Source organism: Tinamus guttatus, unplaced genomic scaffold, assembly GCF_059628265.1.
Source record: "Tinamus guttatus ecotype Peru unplaced genomic scaffold, ASM5962826v1 Tinamus_guttatus_pri_ptg000045l, whole genome shotgun sequence".
Lineage (NCBI taxonomy): Eukaryota > Metazoa > Chordata > Aves > Tinamiformes > Tinamidae > Tinamus > Tinamus guttatus.
Window position 1 is genome coordinate 3,232,149 of NW_028288579.1, and position 26,557 is coordinate 3,258,705.

The following is a 26,557-nucleotide window of genomic DNA, read 5'->3' on the forward strand; positions in this document are numbered from 1 at the left end:
GCATAATTACAAGCTTGTTCCCTGATATGCAACAAAAGGCATTTAAAAGCACACAAACAAGACATCTGCCTATTCGAGTGTCCAGCACGGACCCTTTTGACTCAGCAGTTTAGCGTCCAGGCAGCCGCTCTTCTACGTGACCTCCCTGGGACACACAACTCTCAGCAAGTTCTCTCCAGCCGCCAAAACTCACGGGCTTCAGACAAACCTGAATGCCTCATTCCCAAACACCGTCACTAAAGTGGGGCTCATGTCCTCTATGGTCTGGCTGTACTGCTTTAGACAGTGAAGATCACAGAGGATCTATGCAGCACAGAGTCAGACTGAGTGACAGAAGTCACAAGCAGCAGTGACTTTTACTTATCTGTTTCAAGAAAAGTGGGCCTAAATCCTGCAATTGTATTTCTGCTACTGGGCTCTTTTTTAGGCAGGTTCTGGCCCATCCAAGTACAAAATGCTCCACACAAATACTGCATAGGAGGATGAACGTAGCCTACAGAGAAGGAATGACACTTTTGGGTGGAACATCACAAACTCAGGATGCATCCAGATTTAAGGAACAGCCATAAGCACAGTACGCAGCAGGACTTGAAGGGACTTTTAAAAAATGTTAAAACATTGAAAATGAAAACAAACCTTTATTGAAGAACATGGAAGCCATCTGACCCATTTCCACCCTTTCAGTGATTTCAAAGATATTGGGTGAACCGCGTCTCTCTGCAAGTTGAAAATGAGAAATGTTAAAAACAGTTACTTCAATAAACACAGAGGACAGACTGTCTGAACACACCCAAGAAGCTCTTGCAACAGCTTTAAAGACAATATGTACGACCCCACACCCACAAAGTCATCTCCTCAACAACCCTGAAGGTAGTTTAAAATGTTTCCAAAATAAGATACTCTCATCTCAGTGACCTAAAAGGAGAAGATCTTTATCAGACAGGAGAAGGCAAAGAGAATTAGCAATGAATCTTATCGTAAGAGTCGTAAGGACTTTGGGATGCAAACAGACAGAGTTAAGGGCAAAATGGACAGAAGGATCCTGCGTCTGCTTCCTGGAGCCTGCTGGGATGCTGCCTGCAGGGAACGAGCGCAAGGCTGAACTGGGTACTCACGAACTGAAAGGATAGGCCGCGTCTCCGCTCGCTCGTAGCCATCCTGGAGGAGAACATCACTGTCAGATACTCCAGAGGAGGAATCCTCATCCTCCTCATCATCTTCCTGGCAGAAAGGAAAGAAAACATGGAGGCTTCTGCTACCCACGGCACGGGTGGCAGCCCCACTGTCACAGCCCCACTTCCAGAACCCAGAGAAGGTGCTGAAGGAAGCAAGAACAGGGGGTACCGCAGAGCCCTCGTGCCCTGGCTTGGGACACGCTGGTGGCAGGAAAGGGCACTAGTAAAACCGGCTAAAGAGAGTGATAAAAGAGACTGTGTTGTCCTAGCAGTGCATATGCACAGGAATGGTGTCTAGTTGGTGTTCTGGTAGGTGTAGATCTGGCAGATTCGCAGGATTGCAGAAATGGTTAAAAAGAATCCGAACACATTCACTATTATAGCTGGCCAGAGCAGACATGTTTATCTCATCATTCCAACCCACCCACCTGCAGGCAGGGATCTAAATCAGTGCAAACAATTACACCTCACAAATGCCTCCAGAAAAGCCACTGAGGACAGGATCCAATAAAACAGGACTCAGCTTTACAGCAAGGACATTCTCCAGGAATGTTTCCTCCTTGGGACACAGTGCGAATGACAGCAAGGACATTCCAGCTTGTCCCAGTTAAATGACCCGAGATCAGCAAGGATTTATGGACCTCAGCACGCTCCGAACGGCCCCAATGTGTCGCTGCCACCTCTCCACACTCAGCGCGCAGCGCTCCGGGGCAGGCAGAGCAGTCAGGAAGAAACGGGAGAGCGCAACAGATTTTTCAAGGCAGGAGCAGAAATTCCTGACTTTAACGAGCAACCCCACAGGGAACTAACAGCCATATTTTATATGACAAAGTTAAGTACAGTAGAAATTTATTCCGTTATTAGAGTTACTAACGAGGCAAGGCAAAGCCTGCGGAGGAATGTGAGGGCAGCCCTATGAGATAAGAGAATGATAGAGTCTGAAAGTTAAAGCTGCACAAACCTTGCGCTTTTCCATCCTCTTCCATCGCAGCTGGGCATTTGCAGCAGCCATGGCTTCTACCACAAAGGTGGTAGTCATATAGCTAGAGGGAGAAATTCAAGGGATATTAATAACAGGAAAGAACTGCAGCTGAAGAAACACAGAGAACTATTTTCATCTGCTTTTTAGGAGGAGAAACGTCTACAAAAACCTTTCACCATCTTTTTCCCCCCCACACACACTTTTTTGCACATATTTTAACTCAGTTTGCTACTCTCCCCTGACCTTGAGATTAAGGCTCTCAATCGGGACACAAAATACAACATGCAAGAAAATAAAACATGCTGTCAGATTAAGGAAGCATCTTGAATATCTGGAAGACACCTTGCTAACGGTTCCCAGGGTTGAAGAAGGCAAGAGGATGTTCCCCTTCGTTAGGCAGCAACCTTCCTTCCCCCTTTTTAGCTCACAGCACTAATAAATACTATTTTGAAGCTTATCCAGGGAAGAATCTTAAAAAGAGCATTAAAAGTAAAGCAGCAATACAAGCCCAATAAGCAGATCACAAGTGCATGCAAATATGCTTTGCTGGAAGACCACAGGAAGACCTGTCCAGGGAGATGGCTACTGATGTTTCTATAGATAAACTGTCATTCTCTCAATTAAACAGTCCTATAACAAAAGCCCCAAATCAATCTTATTTAAGGCTTTAAAGCGGTTTCTTACTGCTTGAGGAACTGGAGTCATTTATCAAGCTCAAGTGAGAAATTAGTTTTGTCAGGATAAAAGAAGGCAGCCCCGTCCTGAGGCTCATGTAGCAATTCCTGCAGATTCCGCTCACAGCGAAGGGAAGATCCCCAGAGGGCACGAGGGAACCGCAGGCACAGCAGTGAGCACGGGAACAAACGCAACAAGGAGACGCAGCTCCCAGGCACTTGGCACCACCAGGCAGCCCTTCCAGGGCAGCCCTGCACTGCATTAAACCCAGCAAAACCGTATCAGAGGGCACTGAGTTTTATGCACTGACTTCCTCTTTGAAAATAAAGCATCTAGGAGGAATTGCTTCCAAATCTTCCAATTACTGGCACTCCCACAACTCACATTTTACAAAGCCTCTGTGACATACAGCAATAAGGTATGGAACTTGCAAGCATCAATACATTTAGTGCTGAGACTTGGCTGCCTTTGTATAGCAGCATCTAACAGACCAGAAGGGCACTGTCTTCAAATGAAAGGTAAATTCAGGCTGACAGAGCTGGCTACCCACAAGAAAGGAACTTTCACATTCTGTTCTTACAAAGGCAAGAGATTTTTCAAAAGCAAGCTAGAACCAAGCGAGGATTCACAACCCATCAGGGAGATGGCACTGCTATTAATAACTGGAGAACCTCAAGCTGCTTTCAGCTCCACCTGCTGCTCCAGCAGGGAGGAATCTGGGCAGAAGCTCGCCGTGAACCAGCATGGAAATCATGAGACCAACTTCAAGGTCTCAAGCAGCAAAAACAGGAATAAGTCAGGCCCAGCCACACAGTAATTTGTTTTCTTGACACTCTTGCTGCTGCCCAGAATACTGCCAGACACCAAGATAAAACTAACACAATAGGTCTGTTTCACAGCTGCAAATCACAGGCAGAGAAAGGCATCCGTGTCACTTGTGACCTGGCCAGTGTTTGGTGAATCTGTCAGTGACAGAGACGGGCATGGGAGGCATCTGTGAGGAAGACAGTTTTGGAAATGGAAGCTGAGAGAAAGGTCCCAGAATGCTGTGGACTAGACAGCCTTCCCTTACAGTCAGGAGACGGGACAAAGCACCATACCCTGGATATTGGTCAGACTTCCACAAAAATGCAATCCTCCAAATAAGGGCCACAAGGAAGACAACATAGACATCTCAGTGCATAAGCAGGAGAGGGACAAAATCACTCGGAAAGGCAGCACTGCAGGTCTGAGCACTGCTGTCCCAGCTGCACGTCACAGAAACCTGCTCCACACGTACCTCATGAAGCCCAGGAACATGAGGAGGACGAGGCTCACGAGCCACCCCGCGGTCGCAAAGGCCTTTGGCATGGTTAAGGCTCCCGTCCCGACGATGAGGTTGAACATATAGACCAGGCCGACCTGCAAGCATTCACATAACCCAACATCAGATTTTGCAGCTGACCCACAGAAAAGTTAACACACCTCAGTCACACTAATTATAGAGAGAGAAGGATGGGGACTGACAACCAAATAGAATGAATTGAGTTTCAGCACGTTTCTGGGGAAACTGATATTCCCTCTCCAGCTATCTATTCTTTGCAAAGCTTATATAGATTATTTAACGATCTTGAGTCACATTTGGTCACGTATCCCCCACTGCAGGGGTTTGGAAACAGGGAGCACAGAGTATGCTCAGTGCTATGGGAAACCCTTCACGCAGCCCACCTGTGAAAACCTAAAGAGCAGCAGAAACACGACCTCCAGCTACTCCAAACAGCCCTGCTGCCATGGAGTTAGAGGAAGGCCTCTAACTCCACCCCAGGAAGGCCTCATTACTCGAAAAATCTCTTTTTCTTTACCATCAGCCAAACAGAATTGTAACCCAAAGCTTGCTTGCCATTTTTCCAGGAAGCAGCTAAGCACACTTTGAAAAAGGGGTTGCTATTGCTTATGGAAGGAGATGGATTTCATCCTCCCTTGAAATTAGTTTTTTTCTGACCAGGGCAAAAGATAATTGTGCACCTGGACAGGACTACTGCCCATCCCTAAAAACAAGGGGAGAAATTTAGCTAAATCCAACACAAAAAACTGCCCCCGAAGTTCTTCATATAGGTCAGAGCCTCTCCAGGGGAGAGCAGTTAAAGAACTCCGAGTACTTTCCTGGTGTGGAACAATTAATACCAGGAGATGTTTTTACTCAGAGACCCTCGTGCACTCCTGCCCTACATTCACTGACGTTAGCACAGCAAATTCAGCTCAGACTGGTCTCCCAGAAGGGCCAAAACCAGCCATTGAAGCCTGCAGGAAAGCTCCTTTCATGCAGCTGGCAGAGCTGTCACTTCCCAAGCACATCTCCTGCTCCAAATGCCCAGCAGCATCACTCACTTTCCAGTGAAGGACGCTCCAATAAAAGCTCAGGTGATTTTTCCTGACTTTGGTCAAGCAGACACAGAGGTGAGAATGATGCCTGTGTATTCAATCTGGCTAGACATCTTCAGGAAAAAGGACAGAGAGCTATAGCATTTTTGGTGAGACTTTAGGAGATTTCTGCAATACTAACTTAACAACATTAAGAGCAGGTGACACTAATCCTTTAGGGTCCAGATGCCCCAGTTACTGCCTTGTTCTCTCTCCTTCATTTGTAGCCTATGTTTGCAGTCTTTTATCCAGTTCTTCTAACTCAGTCATTAATATGGAGATAAAAAGAGTTTAAAGCATTTGAAAGCCAACACTTAGATTTCAGCACTGTGTCTGCCTTAATCTGTGAATTCACTTTGGAAAGCAAAAATAAATGTTTGCAGAGCAAGAGGCCATACTGTTTTTAAGAGCTGATGCTGTGTGACTCCATCGCCTACGATCAACAGTGTTTCTATTAACACAGGGTAGTATTAATTGGTTCTGCAGAAAAAGCAAAGTGGGACAGTTTTCATGTCACAACCCCCCCCTGTTTATTCTAGCTCCACATGACAGTTTGGGCCGATGAAAACACTAAAAAATATACATAAAGTGAGAATAAGGGCTCATATAGGATTTGAAGTTATTCAAGAAAGAACACAAGAAAGAGACCAGGCTATTTCACTACTCTGACTCCATCATCCATTATCTCATGAAACATTGAGGCTATGTTCATGGGGAATAAGGAAGTGAAAACACAAATAATGCTGAGAGAGGATGATTTTGAAAAGACTGCCAGGCAGAAACCCAAGCATCAGCCATGGGCCAAAACAGCAGTACTTACGTAAGGAGAGTAAAGCTCCCCGGTGTCCGTAATGCCCCCAGCCATGCCGACAGCAGGGAGCTCTCAGCTTCTTCGGCCTCTACCTAACGAAACAGCACAGAGTTTCAGCATCTTCTTCAGGAACAGTCAACGGTTGTGCTCTGTTTTCCTGACACCAGAACAAGACAGGATCTATTGCACTTAGGAGCATGCTCAGATGCACCCCATTCACACGCAACACTTGGTTGAACCACCTGTCAAAAGTTCTCTGGGCCTGTTAAACTAGTTACAGAAGTAACCAGAGCCCTGTCCTTTTCCAGCACAGCGACCTGAACTCATCCTCCCAGAACAGCCGCAGGGGCCGTGTCGGACACCAGGCCCTCAGCAGGAGGAACGCCTGTCCCGAGGGCCATCTCGGACACGGCACCGCTCCGGGGCAGCCTCCCGCCAGCCAGAGCAGCCAAACGCAGCCCAGAGCCTCCCTCATCACCTCCAGCACAGAGAGGGACCCAGGGGACAACACCGGACCTCAGACAACAAGATATTTTATTACATATACCCAGGTTTCACAGCAGCAGCATTCAGGGAATGTTACATCACCTGGGAAGAACTACTGGAGGGCAGCCCGGTGTGCTGAAATATTTATAACTCCAATAATTAGTTGTGGTTGAATTATTTAAGAAATAAGTGAAACTCATTATACTTCTATAGCACAAACCTTTGTTAACAACAACCAGGACAATTCATCAGCACAAACCGCACGTGTTAAGAGCCCTGCTCAAAAAGCAAACTGGTGGTAAACTTTTCACTTCCTCACCCACAGAACTACAGGAATCAAGGAGCAGGTCCAGCCAACTGTGGTTGGAGCTGGGCCGGCCCTCAGGCCGTGGAGGAAACGGTCCCTTTCACTGGATTTAAGCTCAAGGCAGCGAGGCAAGAGGCAGGAACAGGGGCAACGGTGCCAGCACTCGAACAGCCACGTCAGGGACACAGCTGCACGGGCACGAGCGATAAACGCCACGAGACACGGCAGAGCCAAGCCCGGGCAAACTCTGGGCACCCACGACGGGGAGATCCCGACAGGGATCCCTGCGCGACAGGGAGGCCGCCCCGCAACCGCGCGGGGGGACGTGGAGCGCCCCGGGCCCCGCTGCAGCCCCGGGCCCTGCGGGTCCCCCCGAAACTCCCCCAGGCCCCCAGCTGCCCCCCGAGCAGCCCCGCAGGCGCCTTCCCCAGGCAGAGCCCACTCCAGACACTGCCCGCACCAGGGCCGGTCCCGGAGCCACCCCACGGCCGCCCCCCGCCCGGGGATGCTCCCAAAGCCACCGCAGAGCCCCCCGCCACCGCCCGGCTGCCCCCCGCCCCGCACACGGGGCCCTCCCCACAGACCCGCCTCGAGCCTCCCCTCACAGGGACCCTCCGCGCAGCCTCCCCACACGGTCCCCACGGTCCCCACGGACCCTCCGCTCCCCCCGCGCCCCCCGGTCTCGCCCCCCCCGTTACCTCCGCGGCGGCGGCGCGTGTGGCGGCCCCTCCCCGCGCGCCGCCGGCCCCGCCCCCTGCTCCCGCCGCGCACGCGCCGCGCGCGAGGCCCTCCCGCGCGGCGGGGAGGGGCGGGGCTCGCGCCCCCATTGGGCCGCGGAGTCACGTGCGCGGCGCCCGCGCCCCCGCCGCGCTTGGGGCGGGGCGGCGCATGCGCAGCGGGTAGACCTGGTGGCCGCGGGGACCCCCCGCACCGCGGCCGTTACCGGGCCCGGCGCCATGAAGCTCAACGAGGACACGGTGCTGCAGGGCGACAGGGCCACGCTGGTGCCCTACACCTCCGCGCACGTGCCCCGGTGCGAGCCTCGCGGCGGGCGGGTCCGCTTCGGTGCGAGCGCGCGGGGCCCGCAGAGGGAGCCCCGCTCCCAGCCGCGCGGGCTCCTTCCCCGCCGGAACGGCGCGGCGGAAGGAGCACAAGCAGAAAAAGGGGAATTCCGTCCTCCTTGCTCTGCAGCGGCCACTGCTGACAGGGCCGGGCCCTTGGGCAGGTCCACCCGCAAAGCGAAACACAGCGAAACACGGCAAAACACGGCAAAACACGGCAAAACACGGCAAAACACGGCAAAACACGGCAAAACACGGCAAAACACGGCAAAACACGGCAAACTGCATCCCGTGTGTGTCCAAGGCATGGGGAATGGCTGCTCAGGTGCTCGCCATTGTCTCTGCATAGCGACCATGCAATAGCCAAACTGGTCTGTTCGCAGCCGAAAGGGCTCCGGACGGAGCGGCAGCGCCGCGCGTGGACGGAGGTGCCCGTGTCGGTCAGTGTGTCGGTGTGAATGGGTGCGGGAGGTGCTGCGTGACCCCCGCGTGGACGGAGGTGCCCGTGTCGGTCAGTGTGTCGGTGTGAATGGGTGCGGGAGGTGCTGCGTGACCCCCGCGTGGACGGAGGTGCCCGTGTCGGTCAGTGTGTCAGTGCGAATGGGTGCGGGAGGTGCTGCGTGACCCCCGCGTGGACGGAGGTGCCCGTGTCGGTCAGTGTGTCGGTGTGAATGGGTGCGGGAGGTGCTGCGTGACCCCCGCGTGGACGGAGGTGCCCGTGTCGGTCAGTGTGTCAGTGCGAATGGGTGCGGGAGGTGCTGCGTGACCCCCGCGTGGACGGAGGTGCCCGTGTCGGTCAGTGTGTCAGTGCGAATGGGTGCGGGAGGTGCCGCGTGACCCCCGCGTGGACGGAGGTGCCCGTGTCGGTCAGTGTGTCAGTGCGAATGGGTGCGGGAGGTGCCGCGTGACCCCCGCGTGGACGGAGGTGCCCGTGTCGGTCAGTGTGTCGGTGCGCGGGACGTGCCGCGTGCCCCTCCATCGCGGTGCAATGGGCCGGTACTCCGTGTCCCTGGACCTGTACGCTCAAAACCACGAGCAGCCCCTTTTGGACAAAGCTGCAAGATGGACAAATTTGTGCTCCTAAATTTCCAAGGAGAACACGTTCCTGTGTCACCTAAGGAAAAGAGTCCTGGAGATGTTTGCAGGTTGCTGTGAATGCCGGGCTGGTGTTTCCAGAATGGGTTTATGACAGGGCATGATCCTTGGAGCACTTTGTGGAAATCCATCCGTGATGGTGTATTGAAGCCTGTGATCTGATTCTTGCCAGGTACCACGAGTGGATGAAATCGGAGGAGCTGCAGCGCCTGACGGCGTCTGAACCCCTGAGCCTGGAGCAGGAGTACGAGATGCAGCGCAGCTGGCGGGAGGACGCCGATAGTGAGGATTTTAAGCATTTTCTATAAGTGCCAAGCGGGTCCCTGCTAAGAAACCAGTGGGCTGAGAGCACCTGGTTAGTGGAATCCACGAGCCCGACCAGAGGGGATCTAAAACCTCCTGCAACAGTAGCTCCTGCACCACGAAACGTCAGCCTTGCTTTCTGCTTAGCAGCCAGCTCTACTTTAGTACCCCAGCATATTGGCTTACTCTGACCATCCTGAAAGCTCCTGTCCTTTGTGGAGTTGGGGGTTGTTGCTCTTCAATGTTGGGAATCAGAGGAATGGTGGTGCTTTGGAGGAATGGGAATATGCCCACAGGAGCTTTTCTAGATGGATCAGAGCATGTTTAGAGCTGCAAAATACTCAGAGAAATAGAACCATGGGTGTTGGCATGCTTTTTACTCAGTTTTTCATAGATAACAGTGATTTAGTTTCCACAGCACTGTCTGCTGAGCTGCTGCTGCACAGTCAGCACTTCCAGGTCTGATTATCATAAAAAGGTGGAAGGGAGTTACCTTTTTTTCGACAAGAAAATGAACAACTTCATAATTACCTGTTTGAGATATGTTGACTGAATCAGTTCTCTAGTTCTCCTACAGGTAATGAATCACTGCCCATAAAAGCCTAGCAGAAATACAGTGAGCTACAAAACACTGAGGCTGGCAAAGACCTTACCTTGGAACATTTATCTTAGCTGGCATTAAAAGCCTTACTGACAGTAGCAGTAAAATGCATTAAGTGAATCACTAAGTCTCAATCTCTTGCACCAAACAGAATTCTTTGCCCAAACTTCCCGCAAAGAGAGGTAAAGCAGGGGACCTCAATCATGGGGTGAAAGTTCTGGAGCTCTTGTTTTCAGTCTTAAGTCTGTGTAGTTCTTAGCACACCTGAAAACCCTGCTGCTTCTCTGTTCTCCCCAGAGTGCACGTTCATTGTGCTGGACACGGAGCGGTGGTCGGCGCAGGCGTGTGCGGAGGAGGACTGCATGGTGGGAGATGTGAACCTGTTCCTCACCGACGTTGAGGATCCCACTCTGGGCGAGATTGAAATTATGATTGCAGGTAAATTGCTCTGTGCTGGTCTGCATCCTTTGCTGCTCTGGGTCATAATCTCTTCTGAAAATTACCCAGATATGTTTGACATAGCTATGTCCTGACTTCTGCATGTGCCTGTCTCTTTCAGAGCCCAGCTACCGTGGCAGAGGATTTGGCAAGGAGGCAACTCTGATGATGATGTCCTATGGTAAGGATGGCCCAACGCAGGAGAATGGTGGTAAAGTCATGAAGTGATCTACAAGCACATGCTCTTAGTGATACAGACAGGCTGACAAGGGCTGCATCTGCGCCAGAAATGGGAGTTTTCTCCCTTTGTAGATATGACAGCAGGTAGCAGGAATGCATATGCAGGGTGTTTGTCTCTCTGCCTTATTTTGCAGGGGTGAAAAACCTAGGGATCACCAAATTCGAGGCAAAGATTGGCCAGGAGAATGAAGCCAGTATCAGCATGTTCAAAAAGCTTCATTTCAAGGAGGTGAGGTAACAGCCTGTCCTCTTCCCAGAGAACATAAGCAGTGCTTGTCCTGTGGCCGGGATTGAGCTGGTTATCCTCTGTACGATCCAGGTAGCTGTGAACAGTGTCTTCCAAGAAGTGACGCTGAGGCTGGATGTGAGTGACCAAGAGAAGCACTGGCTCCTGGAACAGACAAGCCACGTGGAGGAGAAGAGCTACACTGACCTAAAGCTGCCGTCCGCGGTGCCCCAGAGCTGATGGACGCAGCCGGACACGGGCCTGGTTTGCCAGGATGAAGAGTTGGGCACTGTTGCAAGAACCTCTGAGCATGGACCATACCAGGAGGCTGGCACTGCGCTAGACTGGGTTCATCTGTCTAGCCGGTCGCTTTGGAATCGTGTCGCCTTGGTGCTTTGCTGCAACAGCCAGAAATACTGCCTTAAATTTTGTTCTCAAGAACAGCCACTAATTCACAGACTTGGCTAGGAATAGCTCTTTGAAACCTCAAAATATCTGACTGTCCCAGCAGAAGGAGAAACACCAGCAGTGTATTGATTCCTAACGCAGGCAGTCTCTGGATAAACACCTCTTACACTGTCCTTAAGGTGAATTCACCAGTCCACACAGGGAGTCCAAATGCGCTGGTAACTGTTTTCTCTTGAATAAAAAACCTGACAAAAATCTGACATGTCCAAGTGTGGTCTAGGAGCAGTGGGGTTTGACTGTTTTCTTTGGGTGGCGAGAGGATAGTTAGAAACATAGGACAGCACAGACTGGAACTTGTCTTCCGGGGCGTGCAGATCCCTCGACATATCCCTCTGCTCAGCTAAAACAAGGCCAGAATTAAAAACACAGCTTCTTCCAGGTAAAGGTGACAGTCCAGGGGCAGCACGATTCTTCCAGTTCTGCCTAAAGGCTGGTGATCCACAATAAAACCACAAAGGACAAAGAAGTCAATCTGTTAAAGTGCTTAAAATCACCATGTATCGGCTTAGCAGATCACGGTGAGACTGGAACCCATCTCTTCATGGTCCCTATTTCACTTCTATTTTGTCTGCCTGCCTTTATGCTGGTGGGAGGAAAACATGTTCAAAGAAACCAAGCAGTGAGCACATTCTTCACAGCAGCTCAGCACTTGCTTTATTGAGCCCGGAGGCTCAGTTCACTGCTCCCTATTAAGATGAATGCAGTAAAAAAATACCTTGTACGGGGAGCAGATGTCCTTGGAGGGAGAACCAGCCCGCCACCCTGCACCGTGGTACATCTGGCCTCGAGATCTATTGCTCAGGGAGAGGCGGCCGACCGAATCTCATACGGGACAGGCCTTTTAATGCAGTTATTTCATCCGACCTTTCCTGCCTGCATGCTTTCCATAGCACAGAAGCTTGCTGAAAGAATGGAACTCTAGCATGTTTTCCCCACTAACCTACAAGTATTTAACACAGATTGTATTGTAGAAAACCTCTGGGCAGCAATAGAATTAAGAGCAACTCCATCTAGAGCTGGCATTGCAGCTATAAAGGCTATTAATCTTTGTGCTCTTGATCCCTATCTGCAAGCTGGAATGAACTTTTGTCTCCCTCGACCAATATTCATAAAAGTGACCAGGAATATTAGTGGCTTTTCCGTGCTTTGACTGAAGCAGGGATCCCTCTACAGAGAAGCGAAGTCAAACCTGTTTAAAGGCAACGCTGTGCAGTGGTGCGGAGTAACAACCGTGCACATGTTCTAAGATTAGGGAGGGACAGGCACCCCCGCGTTGGCTCTTGAGGAAGAAATTGGGCTTTTTCTTCCTGAAACTCGGCAGTGGCTTTGCAGGACACGGTCAGGCTGGGTGAACTGCTACGCTGCAACTCTGCTCAGTGCTGGAGCTGAAAAATAGAGCCAAAATAGCAGCTTATTTCTTGTTATTTGACACAAAACAGTATCCATGCTTTTCTTCAACTTGTGCAGCTTCCCAGTGTCTGCTCGGTGGGAATGCGGGAAAGGCAAAGTCCTCCTTGGAGAAGCACACGGTGAATGGGGGTGCTGCAGGGATGGTCCCGTCCCGATGGCGACGGCCCGCAACCCTCCGGACCTCCTCCTCCAACGGGAAGCACAGTGAGGCTTCCCGAAGGATGCCCGGCTCCGTGCCGGGAAAGCTGCTGCCTGCAAGCCGGGATCCAGCGAAATCCCAGTGCTGATCCCAGCAGCTGCACGTGAGGGTGGCTCAGAACAGAGGGGATGAATCCGCTCTCGCTGCCGCTCCGTCCCAAACCCGCTCTCGCTGCTGCTCCGTCCCGAACCCGCTCTCGCTGCTGCTCCGTCCCGAACCCGCTCTCGCGGCTGCTCCATCTGGCCGCAAGAGAGCAGCTTCCATCTCCGCTCCTCCGCGCAGCCCGTCGGGAGCCCTGGCGGAGGGTGTCCCCGGCTCGGTGTCCCCACCAGGAGCAGCCCCGTGGAGCAGTGACCCCAGCCAGACGAGAGGCCCAGAGCAGACTGCCCCGTCTGCCCATCGCGCTGCCCGCGGGTCCCTGCGGCCGGCGGTTGCTCTGGAGCCGCCAGCGCCCGGCTCGGCATTCCCGGGTTCCAGGCAACCGCTGAACACTCCCACCTCCGCCGGAGCGAGCGGGGCCTGGCAACCGCGGACAAAGTGCGGTCTGTGCCCGAGCCCCAGGCATTAAAAAAAAAAAAAGGGGGAAAAAAGAAAAAAAGAAATTGCCTTCCATAGATGCCATAGAGATAACTCAGGACCATCCCCGCCACCCCGCGGGGCGCCGCTCAGCCCGCCGTGCCCTGCGCTGCGGGAGCAGGGCTTAGCGCTGATGCGCTTAAGCCGCCCGGCATCGCATGAGCTTAAAAATAGCAGCGACCTGGGCAACTGCCCTGCAGCACGGCCCGCCCGGACCCCCAGCCCTCAGACACGGGAAAACAGGGAAAATCCCACCTGGGTCTGCTAGCCTTGCTCCAGGGTCACCCGGAGCGCCCAGGAGGGAGCGGGGATGGGAGCGCCGGGTCCCCTCCTGCAGGGCTGCCATCCTCGGCAAAGCCGGGCTCCAGCTCCCTGCAGCCTCGCAGGGAACGGCCTCCCTCCTTGCAGCCTCCCTGGGATTGCAGCCTTTTAATCACCTGCAGGCATCAACCCACATGGGGACCAGCCGGGCTGTCCCCTGCCCTCCCTCCTGGCCCTGCCAGGGGGGAAACCAGCCCCCAGATCAGCCCCACCATCACCGCAGCCATGGGGAGCACCAGCCCTGTTACACCTTACCCTGGGAGCGTTACCTGCCTCAGACGTGACCCGAACACAGTGGCAATGCTGACACCCCAGCTACAGGCACAAACTGCCCCCAGGGAAGGATTTACCCTTAAAACGGACAGCTGAAGTCAGAAAGGTTTATTCCAGTAAAGAGAATTTCTCTCGAGCTCAACATTACGACAACACCTGATCACAAAACACGGAATAAAACATCCACAGGAAAAATTTGCACAAAATACATTTTTAAAAAATGGTGTGATTGGAAAACCTCTTATTCTGGAAAAATAGACAGAGTCTATTGAGAAGACTTTAAATTAAGCATCATGAGATTAAACCCTGATCGGCTCTGTCTCCAGGAGTGAGCGCGTATTGCGATGGTTATTGCTTTGTGTGCGGGGTCCAGGCACCCTCTCCTCTCCCCAGACCCCCCCAAGCAGCTGGTTTCTCTTCCCCGAGGGTGGCCATGGGACATGCCACGAGCGGGGTCATCCTGGATGGACGGGCAGAGGCCGAAAGCACCAATTCCTGCAGGGATCATGTTTGCTCCTTGGCCAGGCAGGTGGTGGGGATGGCTGAAAGTCACTAAAAGCCTAAGGCAGCAACGCAGAGGTCAAGGATGATATGTGGGGGGCCTGAACAGACATGGGACAAGAGGAAAAATAGGAGGAAATGAGATTTTAAGAAGTGTTGGGCATCAGCTGGGGTCACCCCAAATCACTGGTTACTCCCAAATCTCTGTTTACATCTAGCAGGGTTCACAGGACTTCAAGTGGAGGACGGAGAAGTGCCTGGGTGGCCAAAACCTGCCTGGAGAGACGTCGCGAGCCCCTGTCCCTTGGGCCACAGCACAGAGAAGCCTCAGTCCCAACGGGGGCGCGGGGAGGTGCCGGGAGGTGGAGGTGATGCCGGGGTCCCGGGGCCTTCACAGGTTGCTGAACAGTTCGTTTTTCTTGCTCCAGTCCATCTGGGGCGCGCGCTTGCTCGTGCGCTTCTGGTGCGCGCGCTCCTTGGCCACGGCCAGCGGGATGTCGAGGTCCAGCAGCGAGGCGGGCGCCGAGTTGCGCTTCTCGCCCTCGCTGGGCTGCGGGGACAAGAGCCGCATGAGCCCCGGGCACCCGCGCTCCCCCCTGCCCCCGGTGTCACCCCGCAGGGGGTGACGTGGCCCGAACCCCCATTCCACCCGTCCGTGTCCCGTCCGTACCTCGCTGTGGCTCTCGCTCGGGGTCGGGGACGCGGCCAGCGGCCCCGGGCTGGACGGGCTGTCGATCATGGAGCTGGGCCGCGGCTCGGCGCTGTTCTCCTGCGGGGAGCAGGGCTGAGCGGGGCACCCTCCACCCTGGCCTCCCCACACAGCACCAGGGTCCGGGCACGGTCCGGCCGCACAGCGGCACCGCAGCTGCCCTCCCCACGGACACGCAGATCCCGGTGCTCCCCGTGCCTCCCCCTGCCCACGGCCCGACCCGGAGCCTCCCCGGGGCCCAAGGGTGCTTCCACACTGCAGGAAACGCTCTCCAGGGCTGGGGAAAGGCACCTTGGCCAGGGGCTCCTGCAGCTCCGTCCCTGCGGCACGGAACGGGAAGGGGGCTGGGAAATCCTTCCAACCTAATCTGCTGTGTGCTCCACACTAATAAATACCTCCAGCACGCTCCACCCCGGCCAGGAGGGATTAAAGGCCAGCTGGGCTCTCCAGCCACTGCCGTTAGAGGCAGGAAGGAGGAGGGAGCAACAGAGGAGCAGCCATGTGGTCCCTGAGCACCTCCAGGAAGGAGGCAGGAGGATGGGGGATTCACAGCCACTGCGGGGACACTCAACATCCCAAATTACCCCCTGTCCAGAAGGTACCAGCTCCCTAGGTGAGAAGCTGAGGGCAAGAAGGACCCCAACGCTAGCAGGGTCCCTGTGCACAGTCTGATGGGGGGAATGAAGGAGATGGGAATCTCTTACCTTCCCTACGTCACCATTGGCAACCGGTTCTGGCAAAGGGCCTGTAGGGACAAGACATGGGTGCTGGGTAAGGGGAGATCTGCTCAGCCTGCTCCCCCCGGGTGGAGGAAGTGCCCAAAGCCCATGGGAGAGCACTGCCACCCTCCCTGCATCCCAGCCCTACCGGATTAGGATTAATTAATCCTCATCAAAGCAGCCAGCCCCATCCTGCTGATGGCTGTAGAACAGTGGTGGATGGAGCCTCTTCCCCCCAGGCCTTGAGGTCTGTGCACCAAAACGGGTACAGGAAACCCTGCGGGAAACCCTCCTCGGCGGCCCGGCGGGAGGGGGCCAAGGCAGCGCCAGGCAGCAGAGGAGGGTGAAGGGCACCTGCCCACGCGCCCTGCGCTCCCTGGGCCATAAACCCTGTCAAACTGTAACCGGCAGGGCCATAAAGCGCTCCTGCCCACGCACGTACTGCCCTTGGAGACCGCGTGCCTCCCATGCCACCCCCTGCATGGGCCCAGCTGGCCAGGGACAGGCTAAAGCAGGACCACTGTATGTGGCCTTAAGTGCAAGTGAAATTGTCTCCTCCGGCAGCCTGGAGACCTCCCACCCACCATTTCCTCCATGGGTCCTTGGTTTTGACACAGCGAGGACTGGTGCTACTGCAGCCAGCGGAGGCGATTTTGCAACCCCAGAGCACACCTTCCATAACAAGGGTGCCCAACACCCCCACTGAACACATGGGGCCTCAAGGAACCCCCCGACGAGCCACCCACCTTCCAGGTGGGCCTCCGAGGGCACCACCTTGCACTTCTTGAAGAACTCGTCCGTGAGGACGTCCACCACGAGCAGCTTGGTCTCGTCGCCGCCCGCCTTGATGGCGGCCACGACGTCGGCGTGCTGCTTGCCCTCCATGCACACCCCGTTCACCTGCGGGACACGGTGCTGCATGAGGGCTGCACTGACCCCCAGTGCTGCTCTCAGGCACATCAGGGGATTTGGGAGCATCCCGGGGCGATGTGCAGCGTCTTCTGCCCTGAGGATCGCAGTCCCCAGGCCATAAAGGCCTTCCCAGCACCTCAGAGCAGCGGGATGCTCCAGCCAGGCTATTTGCACCCATGGAAAGCAGCAAGCTGAGGGCACCACGCAGCTCCCATCTCACCCTGACATCCCCAAAATTCCCAAGGAAGACGAGGGGACATCCCTCTCCAACCGGCTCAGCTGGGGTACAGTGACAGTGCCTCAAAAAAGGGTTTTCCACGGATGTAGGACAGATCTGGCTCAAGGAAGCTGAGCCGCTGCCGTGCCCGGCCCCTGCCCTGTGCCAAGCTCTGGCAGGCGGCACGGCCAAGCAAGCAAAGGCCAAACACACGGGGACAGCTCAGCGGAGGGAAAAAGCTCAGGGAAAGGAAGGGGCTCATTCAAAGGAAAGCTCAGGAGTCCAGGAAAGGGCTCATTCCTTCTCCGGGCAGCAGCTCCAACTGCTCTACAGCCCCCCACAGATGTCCGGAGCTGGAGACCTGCATGGATTAGCAGAGAAGCCAGCAAAACCTCATTAAAGGCAGATTTTCTCTTGGTGATTAGCACAGGATTGTACAAGCAAAGCTGCCAGGAAGCGCAAGGCAGGGCATGTGCCGGAGCCGGGCAGCAGGGTCAGGCTCCAGCAGGAGACTGGCACCACCAGCCGGGACCATCGCGCCCCTCTGGCAATGACACCCGTCCCGCACAGCCCGTCTCGTCCTCGGGACGACCCAGGGGCAGTTTTGACCGTGCAGGAACCGCCGTTCCAGCAGTTTAGAGATAAACAGCAGAATCAGGGCTGGGCGCCAGCGCCGGGATTGCTGCCGCCGGCTTCCCTGTGCCGCGGGGCGGGAACGTGCGGGCGAGCACGGAGCGCTGCGGGCCCCGCGTACCTCCACGATGCGGTCCTGCGGCGACAGCCCCGCCGCCTCCGCCGGCGAGTCGGGGTCCACGGCCCGCACGTACTGGCCCGGACGGGTCTTGTCGCTGTGCAGGTTGAAGCCGTAGCCGTTGGGGCCCTTCTTCATGTGGCACAGGCGAGGCCGCAGCTCCTTCTGTGACAAGCGGGAACAAGGCTGTCAAAAGGCTGTTTCTAGGCTTCTTCTAGAACTAGCTACATGGGGCACTGGGAGGCGACGGGGACACTTCCTTCCAGGGTCAGGATTACAACTCCCCCCTCCTGAAGGCAGAGGAGCCCAAAAAGCCCCTGGCCCTTATGACGGGATGAGGCATCTCTATCCTCCCCTTGCAGGTCTTGGCCTCAGGCCACCCCGTGAGCTTTACCGGGGTGCACCGAGCCTGAGCAGCCACCCTGCCTGGGTCTCAGGCCCCAACAGCAACACGGGGACAAGCTGGGACGTGGCCAGAGCGCCCCAGATGACGAGTCCGACTCCTGGCGAGACCCTCTGCAATTGCAAAACTGGGAAACCAGCTGGGCCAGGGCCGCGCGCCGCAGGGCATCAACCTGGGAGCCAACACCCTGCTCGCCCACGCAGGGTCCAACCCGGCAGCACAGAGCAACCCGACGTGCTTCGGAGCGTCCCTCGGCACAGACCCCGCAGCGGCAGCCAAGCGCCACTGTTACACATGTGCATCCGGATAAAACGGTCCGGTTTTCCTCCCCTCGCTGGGGCTGCCTTTGCCTGCCTCAGTCAGGGAGCCCAGCCTGCACAGGGCTCTTTGCTAGCTCAAACACTCCTTCATCACCAGCTCCCAACGCTCGGTAGGACTTTCGACCCAGCAGCTGAACCACCACTAGTGTTCCTCATACATTCCTTATTCTGGGTGTTGAATAATTATTCTTTCTCCTAATATCATTTGTGCTCCATATCATCCCCAGGGGCACATGGTGGCTGCACTGCGTGCATTTCCCCTGCATTTGCACTATGCAGCTTTCCCTGTGTCCCTGATACTCCCCTTCCCCATTGCCAGGTCCCGGGGCTCGTGGCACCCTGGGTGGCAGCAGGGCACAAAGTACTCAGGTTGGTGTAAGCCAGGGTGACACACTTGCATGGGCCATCTAAGCCCAGCCCATGCTAGAGTCCTCCCGCTGTGATAAAACCCCGTTGCTCTTGCACAACGCGCCGGGGTCAAGGCCGAGCTGTCCCCAGGGCCGCGCAACGCCCAGCGGCGCGGCCGAAACGCGAGGCGCCCACGCGGGCCGTGACGCAGCGCCCGGCGCCCCGCTTGGGCACTGCCCTGCGGCGACCGCGCGAGAGCCGCCCTCGCGGCCGGGCACGGCCCGTGAACCCGAGCACCACGGCCGGCTCCTGGGCTGGGGAGGGGATTGCACCAGCCTGACCCCCGGAGCGCCCTGCGGCAGCCACCGCTCCTTCCCGCGGCTCCCGGTAAACACGTTCCCACCCTGCGGAACCCCTGGCAAGGCCCTCAGGTAGGAGGGGGCACAGGGAAGACCCCCAGACAGGGCCAACAGCAGAGGTCCTGCTTAGAGGAAGGAGCGCTGCTCCCGGGATCCTGGCCTGGCTCCTTCCCGGGAAAGGGGCTCGGGCTTTGCCTGCACACCGCCCCCAGTGCCCTTGGCGCAGCCTCTGGGTTGCTCCATGCACATGGATTGGGACAAAGCGGAGGCCGGCTGGGCTTGCCAACAGGATACCCGGTGACCCCAGCACTGGCCCTGCTCCCGGAGGACATTGTGCAGGCCAGGCCATGTCCAAACCAAACGTGCCAACAGCCCCTGCCATGGTTGTGCCTCCCGAAGACGTGCAAGATCCCGGCCACATCCTGCCCATGGAGCAGGCAAGGAGCGTCCCCTTCAACAAGGGACCCGGCATCACCTGTCCCGGGCTCTGACCTCCGGGGAACAGGAGCCCCAAACCTCAGCGACCGGGGGGGGATACAGGGATGGGGCGCCCACCAACCTACCCAACCCAGGCCCGAGGGCCGGTCGCTCCGCGGTGACAGGAGCCGCGAGGCTGCACATGGGCCAGCACGGGCACTCGGCAGGACAGCGAGCTGCCTAGGACCATGGAAACACCCCGAATTCCTACAAGCCTTCCTGCCTTCTTGAAAGGCAGGAGCCCTTTGCTCAAAGCCGTTGTATTTAATCAGCAGAGCCTCGTTAGAGGTTTTCCTCCACCGCCCGCGGCACCAGCGGCCTGGCGAGGATGAGGGCTCAGCTCCGCGCTCCAGCACAGACCCTGCTGCAACCCCGTGCTGCCACCTCTCTCCTGTGCACCGCGTCCCTGCTGGGGAGCAAGGGACATCACCTGCCTGTGCTACACGGCACAGAGCCGCAAGATGTTTTGGATAAGGAGCCCTGTGGTATCACATCCCAGCTCCTGCCCTCGGACCCAGTCCTGCCGATTCCTGGAGGAGACTCCCCAGACAACACCAGAGGCACCTTTGTTCCAACGCCGCAGCTCTCATCAAAACCCAGCGCTTTCTCCTTCACTGCCACCACATCCTGGGCACCCGCTAAGCCGGCCCAAGAGGAATCACCCTCCTCGGGTGCAGGAAGCAGCGGGACACGAGCATCTCCTGGGGACGGGTCTCTGGGTCTCCACTGCAGCTTCCCCAGCCCGGCGGGACCCCTCTCCAAACCACCCGCCCCAGCAGCAGCTCCTCACCCTGCAGGAGCCTCCCTGGGCCCCCGTGAGCGGCAGAACGGGCAGAGCGAGGCCCTGCCGCAGAGCTCACGTCCTTTGCCACCTCCAGCACCCCGAACGTCCCCCGCGCTTGGTGCACATCCAGCCTCCCCTCCCCAGCGCCCTGAAACAAGACGGGGGCCCTGGGCACCCTGCCCCACACCGGGCGCTGCGAGGAGGCGCTCCCGGCCTCCCCGGGCCGCTTTGCAAGCCCTGAGTTTCAGGAAACACCCTGCAGCCCTGCAAGCAGCAACAGGCCCGCAGGCAGGCGGGCCGGGCTGCGGGGTTGCTCAATGACTGACAGAGAAACAAAACCTGCCAGGACCCGGGGCCAGCAAATTCACACGCCTCCCGAAATCCGTCACACGCATCCTGCCCGGACACAAAGGACATGCAAAGCAGCCGCGCTGCAGCATACGCATCACGTAGCGCTCCGCTGGAGACGCTTTTCATGCGGCCCATTCCCTCCGGCTCAAGAGAATATTCAATTCATTTCCTAGCTAAACTCCAGCTGCCCTGCTGCAATGCTCCCAAATGCGGGATCGCCTCCCCAGATTACCCCAACGCCCTGGCCCTAGGATGCTCACTTGCATTTTTCTGCGGGAAGGAGGATATTGCTTACGCTAATGGCTCTAATTTAGCACTGATTTGCAAGCCCAGGGGCACCCAGCAGCTTGGCCGCAGTGACAGCTCCCTGCCCACAGAAGGGCCGCGGCAGCCGGGCCCGTCTCGGGCGCCGCTCCGGCAGCCGCCAACGGCTTGTGGTTTCGCTGAAACTTTCTCAAGAGCCTCCAGCAGCAGCAGCCTCCGGAAGCGCGCGCGGTGGGAAGGGATCCGGCGGGCACCTGCGGAGCAGCGGCCCCGGATGCGGCGGGCACGGCCCCACGGCGGGGTTGGCGGCCGCCTTGCTCACACCGTGCGGAGGGAGCCGCAGTGAGGAACCCGCAGGGACGACGCCGGCTGCAGAGCAACGGCCTCGAGCGACGCAGGGGCCTCCTGCACGTTCTGCAGCTGGAGGAGGGGGCCGGGAGGTCTCCATCACGCTGGTCCTCGGAGCGGAGCTCCTGGGCCGCAGCCGGCCAGGCAGGGACCGGAACGCGCTCCGAGGATCGGGATCGGCTGCTGCGGGCAGCGCTCTGCTCCCAGCGCTGCCAGCCCAGCGGCTACGTGCACACACAAGGGCCCCAGGGCTCTCAGGAGCCCAAACCGTGGTGTTATTCAGGGCAGCGCATCACCCCTCCCTGCACTTTTACTTGCATGTACCACTCCACGGCAGGTTTTGCAGTCATAAAGGCAGGAATGGAGCCCGGAAGCCCTCCTAAAACCTCCTCTCCTTTTCCAACTTCCTAGACCTCAAGCAATTCCAGCTTGAGGAAACCTTCCCTATAGGAAAGCCCGAGTGAGCCCCAGACACCACCGCACTCCTCTGCAGAGCCCTCATGCCCTGGGGGCAGCAGCTCTGGGTCACATCCAGCCCCGGCACGGGAGCAGGGCCGAGGGCTGCGGGTGCAGGACGCCGACACGGCCCCCTCGGCAGCTCCCACGGAGCGTGGGAGCTCCGGGCCCCGCGGGGAGAAGCGCCCGGCTGGCCGCGGGCCCTGCTGGCAGCATCTGCAGCCTCGTTAGGCAAATAAAGGCCCGTCCAGCCCCATAAAGCAAACAGGACTCTGAGACATGCAAATCTCCTCCTCCCGCCGGGAGGAGCACCAGGAACGCCACCCAGCTGGGTACAGACGGCCTGGGAAAGCGGCCCCGCATCCCTGCGCGACCGGAGCCCCTTCCCGGGATGGCACGGCCGAGGGGCAGGGGGATGGGAGGACGATGGGGAGGAGGCCGGCAGGCGGCCAGCAGGGAGCACAGGCAGCCCAGTGTGTTCCCGGGAAGCCCTGGCCGCGCTCGCGGAGCCCCCGGCACCGCGCCGGGATCCACGGCCTCTGCCTCCCCATCCAGCAACGCTGGCTCTGCAGGAGCCTCCGGGGAAACCTCTCCCAGCCCCTCCACTCAACGGAGGAATGGAGCATCCTCCAGGCTGGTTTTCCATGCAACCCTTCCCGTTCCAGCGCACCGAACAGCTTCCCGCTGCAGCGAAGAGCTGCTGCCTGGTGCGGGTGGGACAAGGGGTCTCCCATCCCGCTCATCCTCATTTTCCTGCCCCAACGCCCAGCCGCAGCCCTGCCCGCAGCTGCAGAGCCTCCTGCTACCTGTTGAGAAACGCTCGCGGGAGGGAGCTGGATACTCACAGCCTTTCACAAGCCCAAACAACTTCCTGTTTCTGCAATGGCAGAAAAGCCACCGGCGCCTTCAATTCGCACGCGCCGCATCCCCAGCCCATCCTCTTTGCACCTGCAGGGTTGCAAGACCTCAAAGTGCCTTAATGACAACTCAAAAGCACATTGTCCCCCACAAAAAGGTCCCCCAAACAGCACATACCCGGCCTCTAATTTTTTGCAGCTCGTGGAGAACACTAAGCGAGCCGAAAGAGAGCCACAGAAGGCCGCACCAGCCTGGGGCAAGTGCTGGCTCTGTGACATATGGGTGGCCCCAGCACGTCCCCCATCTGGGGCTGGTGACCACTGGGCAGCAAGCGGTCACGTAGCCAGAGCCAATGGAGCAAGGAAAGCCCAGCTGCGGCTCCGGGCCCCGGCACGCGGCAGGGAACGCGACGCGCACGGCGGCACGGAGGAGAAGCCGGTCAAGAGGGTCTGGGGACGCGCAGCAAGCAGAGCCCTCCTGTGAGGCCTGCGAGGGGGCAGGGGACACCATGCCCAGGTCAGCCAGCTGTCCCCAACCCCCGCCACAGAGTCCTCGTCTTCATTAGATCCAGCCCATGTCCCCAAAGCAGGACAGAGCATCCTCAAATGTACAGGCAGGCATAGGAGGTGCCACGAGCGTGTCAGTTCCCAACAGAGAGGAACCATCTGATCCAGCCGGACTTTGTCCTCCAGCTATCACCGAGCACATGTGTCCTGAAAGCGCCCTGGCTAGAAAGCCCAGGACTCCCCTGGGATAACAGGACTTTTGTCCCTAGCGCACGTGACGATCCCGAGGGCTCTCAATCCGCTTCCACTGTCCCAGTGGACAGAGCAGGGATGGATCCTCCCCTGGCTGCCAAGGACAAGGGGGCGTTCCCAGCTGTTTTCACCTGACGCCTTGGGAACAAAACACCTTGTCCCTGTCACACGGGCGGGGAGGAAGCAGCCTGGCCCCCCATGGCCACCCCGCCGCCAGACAGGGCTGTTAGGCATTAACGGGAGCCTTGAACCAGAGCCGCCCGTCCCAGGAGCGCCCGGCCGGCACGTCCCGGGGGTCACCCGGGCCGAGGGGAACACGCACCCGGCACCAGGCTGAAGTCCAACGTGAAAACGGGAACAGAACTTCTGCTCCTCAGCAAAGCCCTGGGGGACAAGGGCTCAGCGAGGCACCAAAGTCCACCCGCTCCCTCCCGATACCTTCCAAAATCCTCCTCCCTCCCAGCTCACGCTTTGCTCGGGAGATCCCGCACAGCCCACGTACAGCTCTCAATCCTGCTGGAGACACCCAGGCAGCAGGACACACTCATAAATCCTGCAGCGATTCCCAGCCAGCCCCAATACCACTCACTCCAAATCACTAGGGAATTACATGCGGCCAGAGCAAAAAAAAGTCTCCTAGGAGACTTTTCCTGGGAGGCTCAGCACCAGCAACGGGAACGCACGCAGGATGTGACCATCCCAGGGTCTCCTTGGTGCCTGGAGCAGGAACGGGGCTTCTCCAGCAGAGCCTGGGCCCTCGCGGCTCCAAGAGGACCTGGCTGGTGAAGGAGGGTCCCCGGCTGGTGACAAGGCGGCCCATCGCGGTGACAGCAGTGCTGCCCTCACAGCTGGTTTGACCTGTTCCCAAGAAGGATGGTGCAAGAGCTGGCACAGAAGCCTCCCCCATGGGCCGGCAGACCCCGGGAAGGCCACTTCCCGGGAAGACCATCCCCATCTTCGTCACAACAACAAACACATGTTTTCACTGGGTAAATAAAAAGCAGCATTATCTCAGGCAGCCAAAAGCGTCTCTTAGAAACCATGCTGGGCAGGAAAGGTCAGATATTTCTCAACTCCTTACCTCTCTATATTGCTTTGTTTGTGCAACGGCTACCTCCCACGCGCTGTTTAAGGCTGACATTCCTGAATTAATCAGTGTCTGTGCACGGAGCCCTGCGGAGCGACGGGAGCAGAGCCCCCTTCCCAGGGAGGTCACCGCCCTTCCCGCTGCTCAAGACACATCCTGCCCTTGAAGTGAGGGGTGTAAGACAAAAACACTGCACTCGCTGCCCTCAAACCTACCTTTCGGTTGTATTTTGGAGCTGCTTGACACTCAGAAGGAAATTCTTTGCCTTCTGAATATGACAAAGGTGCAACCGCACCCCAGGCCTTGCTCCACACAGGAGTGCTCAGGACACGGCATCACCGTCCCCAACCCATACAGAAAACACCTGCTCGACAAGCAGCCCAGAGCACCGTGTTGCTTGTCCCAGAGCAGCTCCTCACACGCTCCGTGTGACCCCCGCGAGCGGCCCAGCTCGCACGGACGCGCCGGCTCCGTGCCCGCGCGGGGCTGCGAGCGCCGTCGCGCTCCGCCAGTTTCCTCCGGCGTTTCTAACCCTGTTTTACTGGTCCTGCAGCAGGCAGGCCGCCCGCCATTCATCCTGACAGCCCCCAGCGCCCTCTCGGCGCTGCTTGCCACCCCCAGCAACAGGTAGGTGCAAGAAATGCAAGAAAAGTAAAAATTAGAGGGGGCTAAAACTCAGCTGAATTCCGGGCACTTCTCTGGGGGGGGGGAGCACATCGAGAGCGAGCGAGCTCAGTGGGGAGCAGAACACCCGACGGGGAGAGGAGGTCTCAGATGGGGTGACATCCACAACCAGAGAAAGGAAAGTGCACGGAGGGGAGGTGGCAGGGGAGCCCCGGCCACCCCGAATGTCCCCCAGCCGCCCCGGGTGCCTCCCGGCCGCCCCGGTTCCCCCGTTACCCGCTCCGCCGCCGGGCTCGGCTCCGGGCGCGGGGGCTCGGCCGCCGCCACGGTGGTGTCGCCGCCCGGCGTCGCGGCGGTGTCGCTGCCGGGCGTCGCGGCGGTGTCGCTGCCGGGTGTCGCGGCGGTGTCGCCGCCGGGTGTCGCGGCGGTGTCGCTGCCGGGTGTCGCGGCGGTGTCGCCGCCGCCCGCGGCGGGTCGCGGCTCTCCGGGCCGCGTCTCCACGACGAGCAGGCGCACGGCGCCGGCGGCCGCGCGGATGCGCTCCACGACGCGCTGGTGACTCTCCGCCTCCACATTGTCGCCGTCCACCTCGAGCAGGCGGTCGCCGGCGCGCAGCCCCGCGCGCTCGGCCGGCGAGCCGGCCTCCACGAGGCGGATGTACTGGCCCGCCTTGCCCTTCTCGCCGTGCAGGTGGAAGCCGTAGCCCGTGGGGCCCCGCTCGAGGCAGCAGAGCCGCGGGGCCGGCGGCGCCGCCGAGCTCATGGCGCCCGCGCTGCCGCCACCGCTCCCGCCGGCGCCCGCGCCCGCCGCGCGCGCCTTTATAGCGGGGCGGGGCCGCGGGGCCGGCGGCCAATCACGAGTGGCGGGGCGTGTCCTCTGCCATGTAAGGAGTAATGGGCGTGGTTATTTAAATATTGCCCGTGGAGCCACGCCCTCCTTGCCTGGCCGGGAGGGGCCGCCTGCTCCGCGGTGGGTCCGATCGCTCCCCAGTGGGGCCCGATCCACGCGCCGTGGGGGCCGGACCTCCCTCCAGAGTGGCCGGTTCGGGGCCGAGGCACTGTCTAGTGGACCCAAGTGCTAACCCCTGCGGTCAGGTTGCTTCCCTGTGGGGCCGCATTGCTACCAGGTGCAGCCACATTGCTCCTCTATGGGGCCCAGTCGCTGCTGGTGGGGATGCATCCTTCCCCGGTGGGGCCACATTGCTCCCCGTAGTTCCAATCACTTCCCTGCAGGACCAAGTTGCTCCCCCCGTGCCCAGGTCCCT

The 26,557-nt window shown here is 57.9% G+C and overlaps 3 protein-coding genes across 4 annotated transcripts in view; 1 reads left to right on the top strand and 2 right to left on the bottom strand.

The window, feature by feature from the left end:
- Positions 1 to 6,097, bottom strand: part of SLC38A12 (solute carrier family 38 member 12) — a 37,143-nt gene extending 31,046 nt beyond the window's left edge. For both annotated transcript variants that reach the window (XM_010216029.2, XM_010216028.2), the window contains exons 1-5: positions 6,053 to 6,097; positions 4,112 to 4,233; positions 2,137 to 2,218; positions 1,116 to 1,221; positions 637 to 717 (exon numbers count right to left, since the gene is read on the bottom strand). In XM_010216029.2, coding sequence (XP_010214331.2) covers positions 637 to 717; positions 1,116 to 1,221; positions 2,137 to 2,218; positions 4,112 to 4,233; positions 6,053 to 6,097 — 436 coding nt within the window. The remainder of the gene's footprint in view (positions 1 to 636; positions 718 to 1,115; positions 1,222 to 2,136; positions 2,219 to 4,111; positions 4,234 to 6,052) is intronic.
- A 1,661-nt stretch (positions 6,098 to 7,758) lies between these two features.
- NAT9 (N-acetyltransferase 9) lies at positions 7,759 to 11,040 on the top strand. The gene is made up of 6 exons (XM_088537340.1): positions 7,759 to 7,869; positions 9,165 to 9,274; positions 10,194 to 10,334; positions 10,456 to 10,515; positions 10,709 to 10,803; positions 10,894 to 11,040. The coding sequence occupies exons 1-6, from the start codon at positions 7,793 to 7,795 to the stop codon at positions 11,038 to 11,040; spliced, it is 630 nt and encodes a 209-aa protein (XP_088393466.1). The 5' UTR covers positions 7,759 to 7,792.
- Positions 11,041 to 14,672: 3,632 nt separating this feature from the next.
- NHERF1 (NHERF family PDZ scaffold protein 1) lies at positions 14,673 to 26,075 on the bottom strand. Its single transcript, XM_088538128.1, is given in 11 exon segments — positions 14,673 to 15,098; positions 15,219 to 15,317; positions 15,962 to 16,002; positions 16,723 to 16,876; positions 17,860 to 18,021; positions 20,454 to 20,484; positions 22,526 to 22,542; positions 22,865 to 22,870; positions 23,735 to 23,770; positions 25,164 to 25,185; positions 25,775 to 26,075. Coding segments are annotated over 11 exon segments (1,008 nt in total). The 5' UTR covers positions 26,056 to 26,075; the 3' UTR covers positions 14,673 to 14,939.
- Positions 26,076 to 26,557: the final 482 nt, after the last annotated feature.

Coding starts and splice junctions, on each gene's coding strand:
- NAT9 (XM_088537340.1), top strand. CDS start 7,793: ATGAAGCTCAACGAGGACACGGTGCTGCAGGGCGACAGGGCCACGCTG. Junction 7,870..9,164: donor ACCTCCGCGCACGTGCCCCG/GTGCGAGCCTCG, acceptor GATTCTTGCCAG/GTACCACGAGTGGATGAAAT. Junction 9,275..10,193: donor CTGGCGGGAGGACGCCGATA/GTGAGGATTTTA, acceptor TGTTCTCCCCAG/AGTGCACGTTCATTGTGCTG.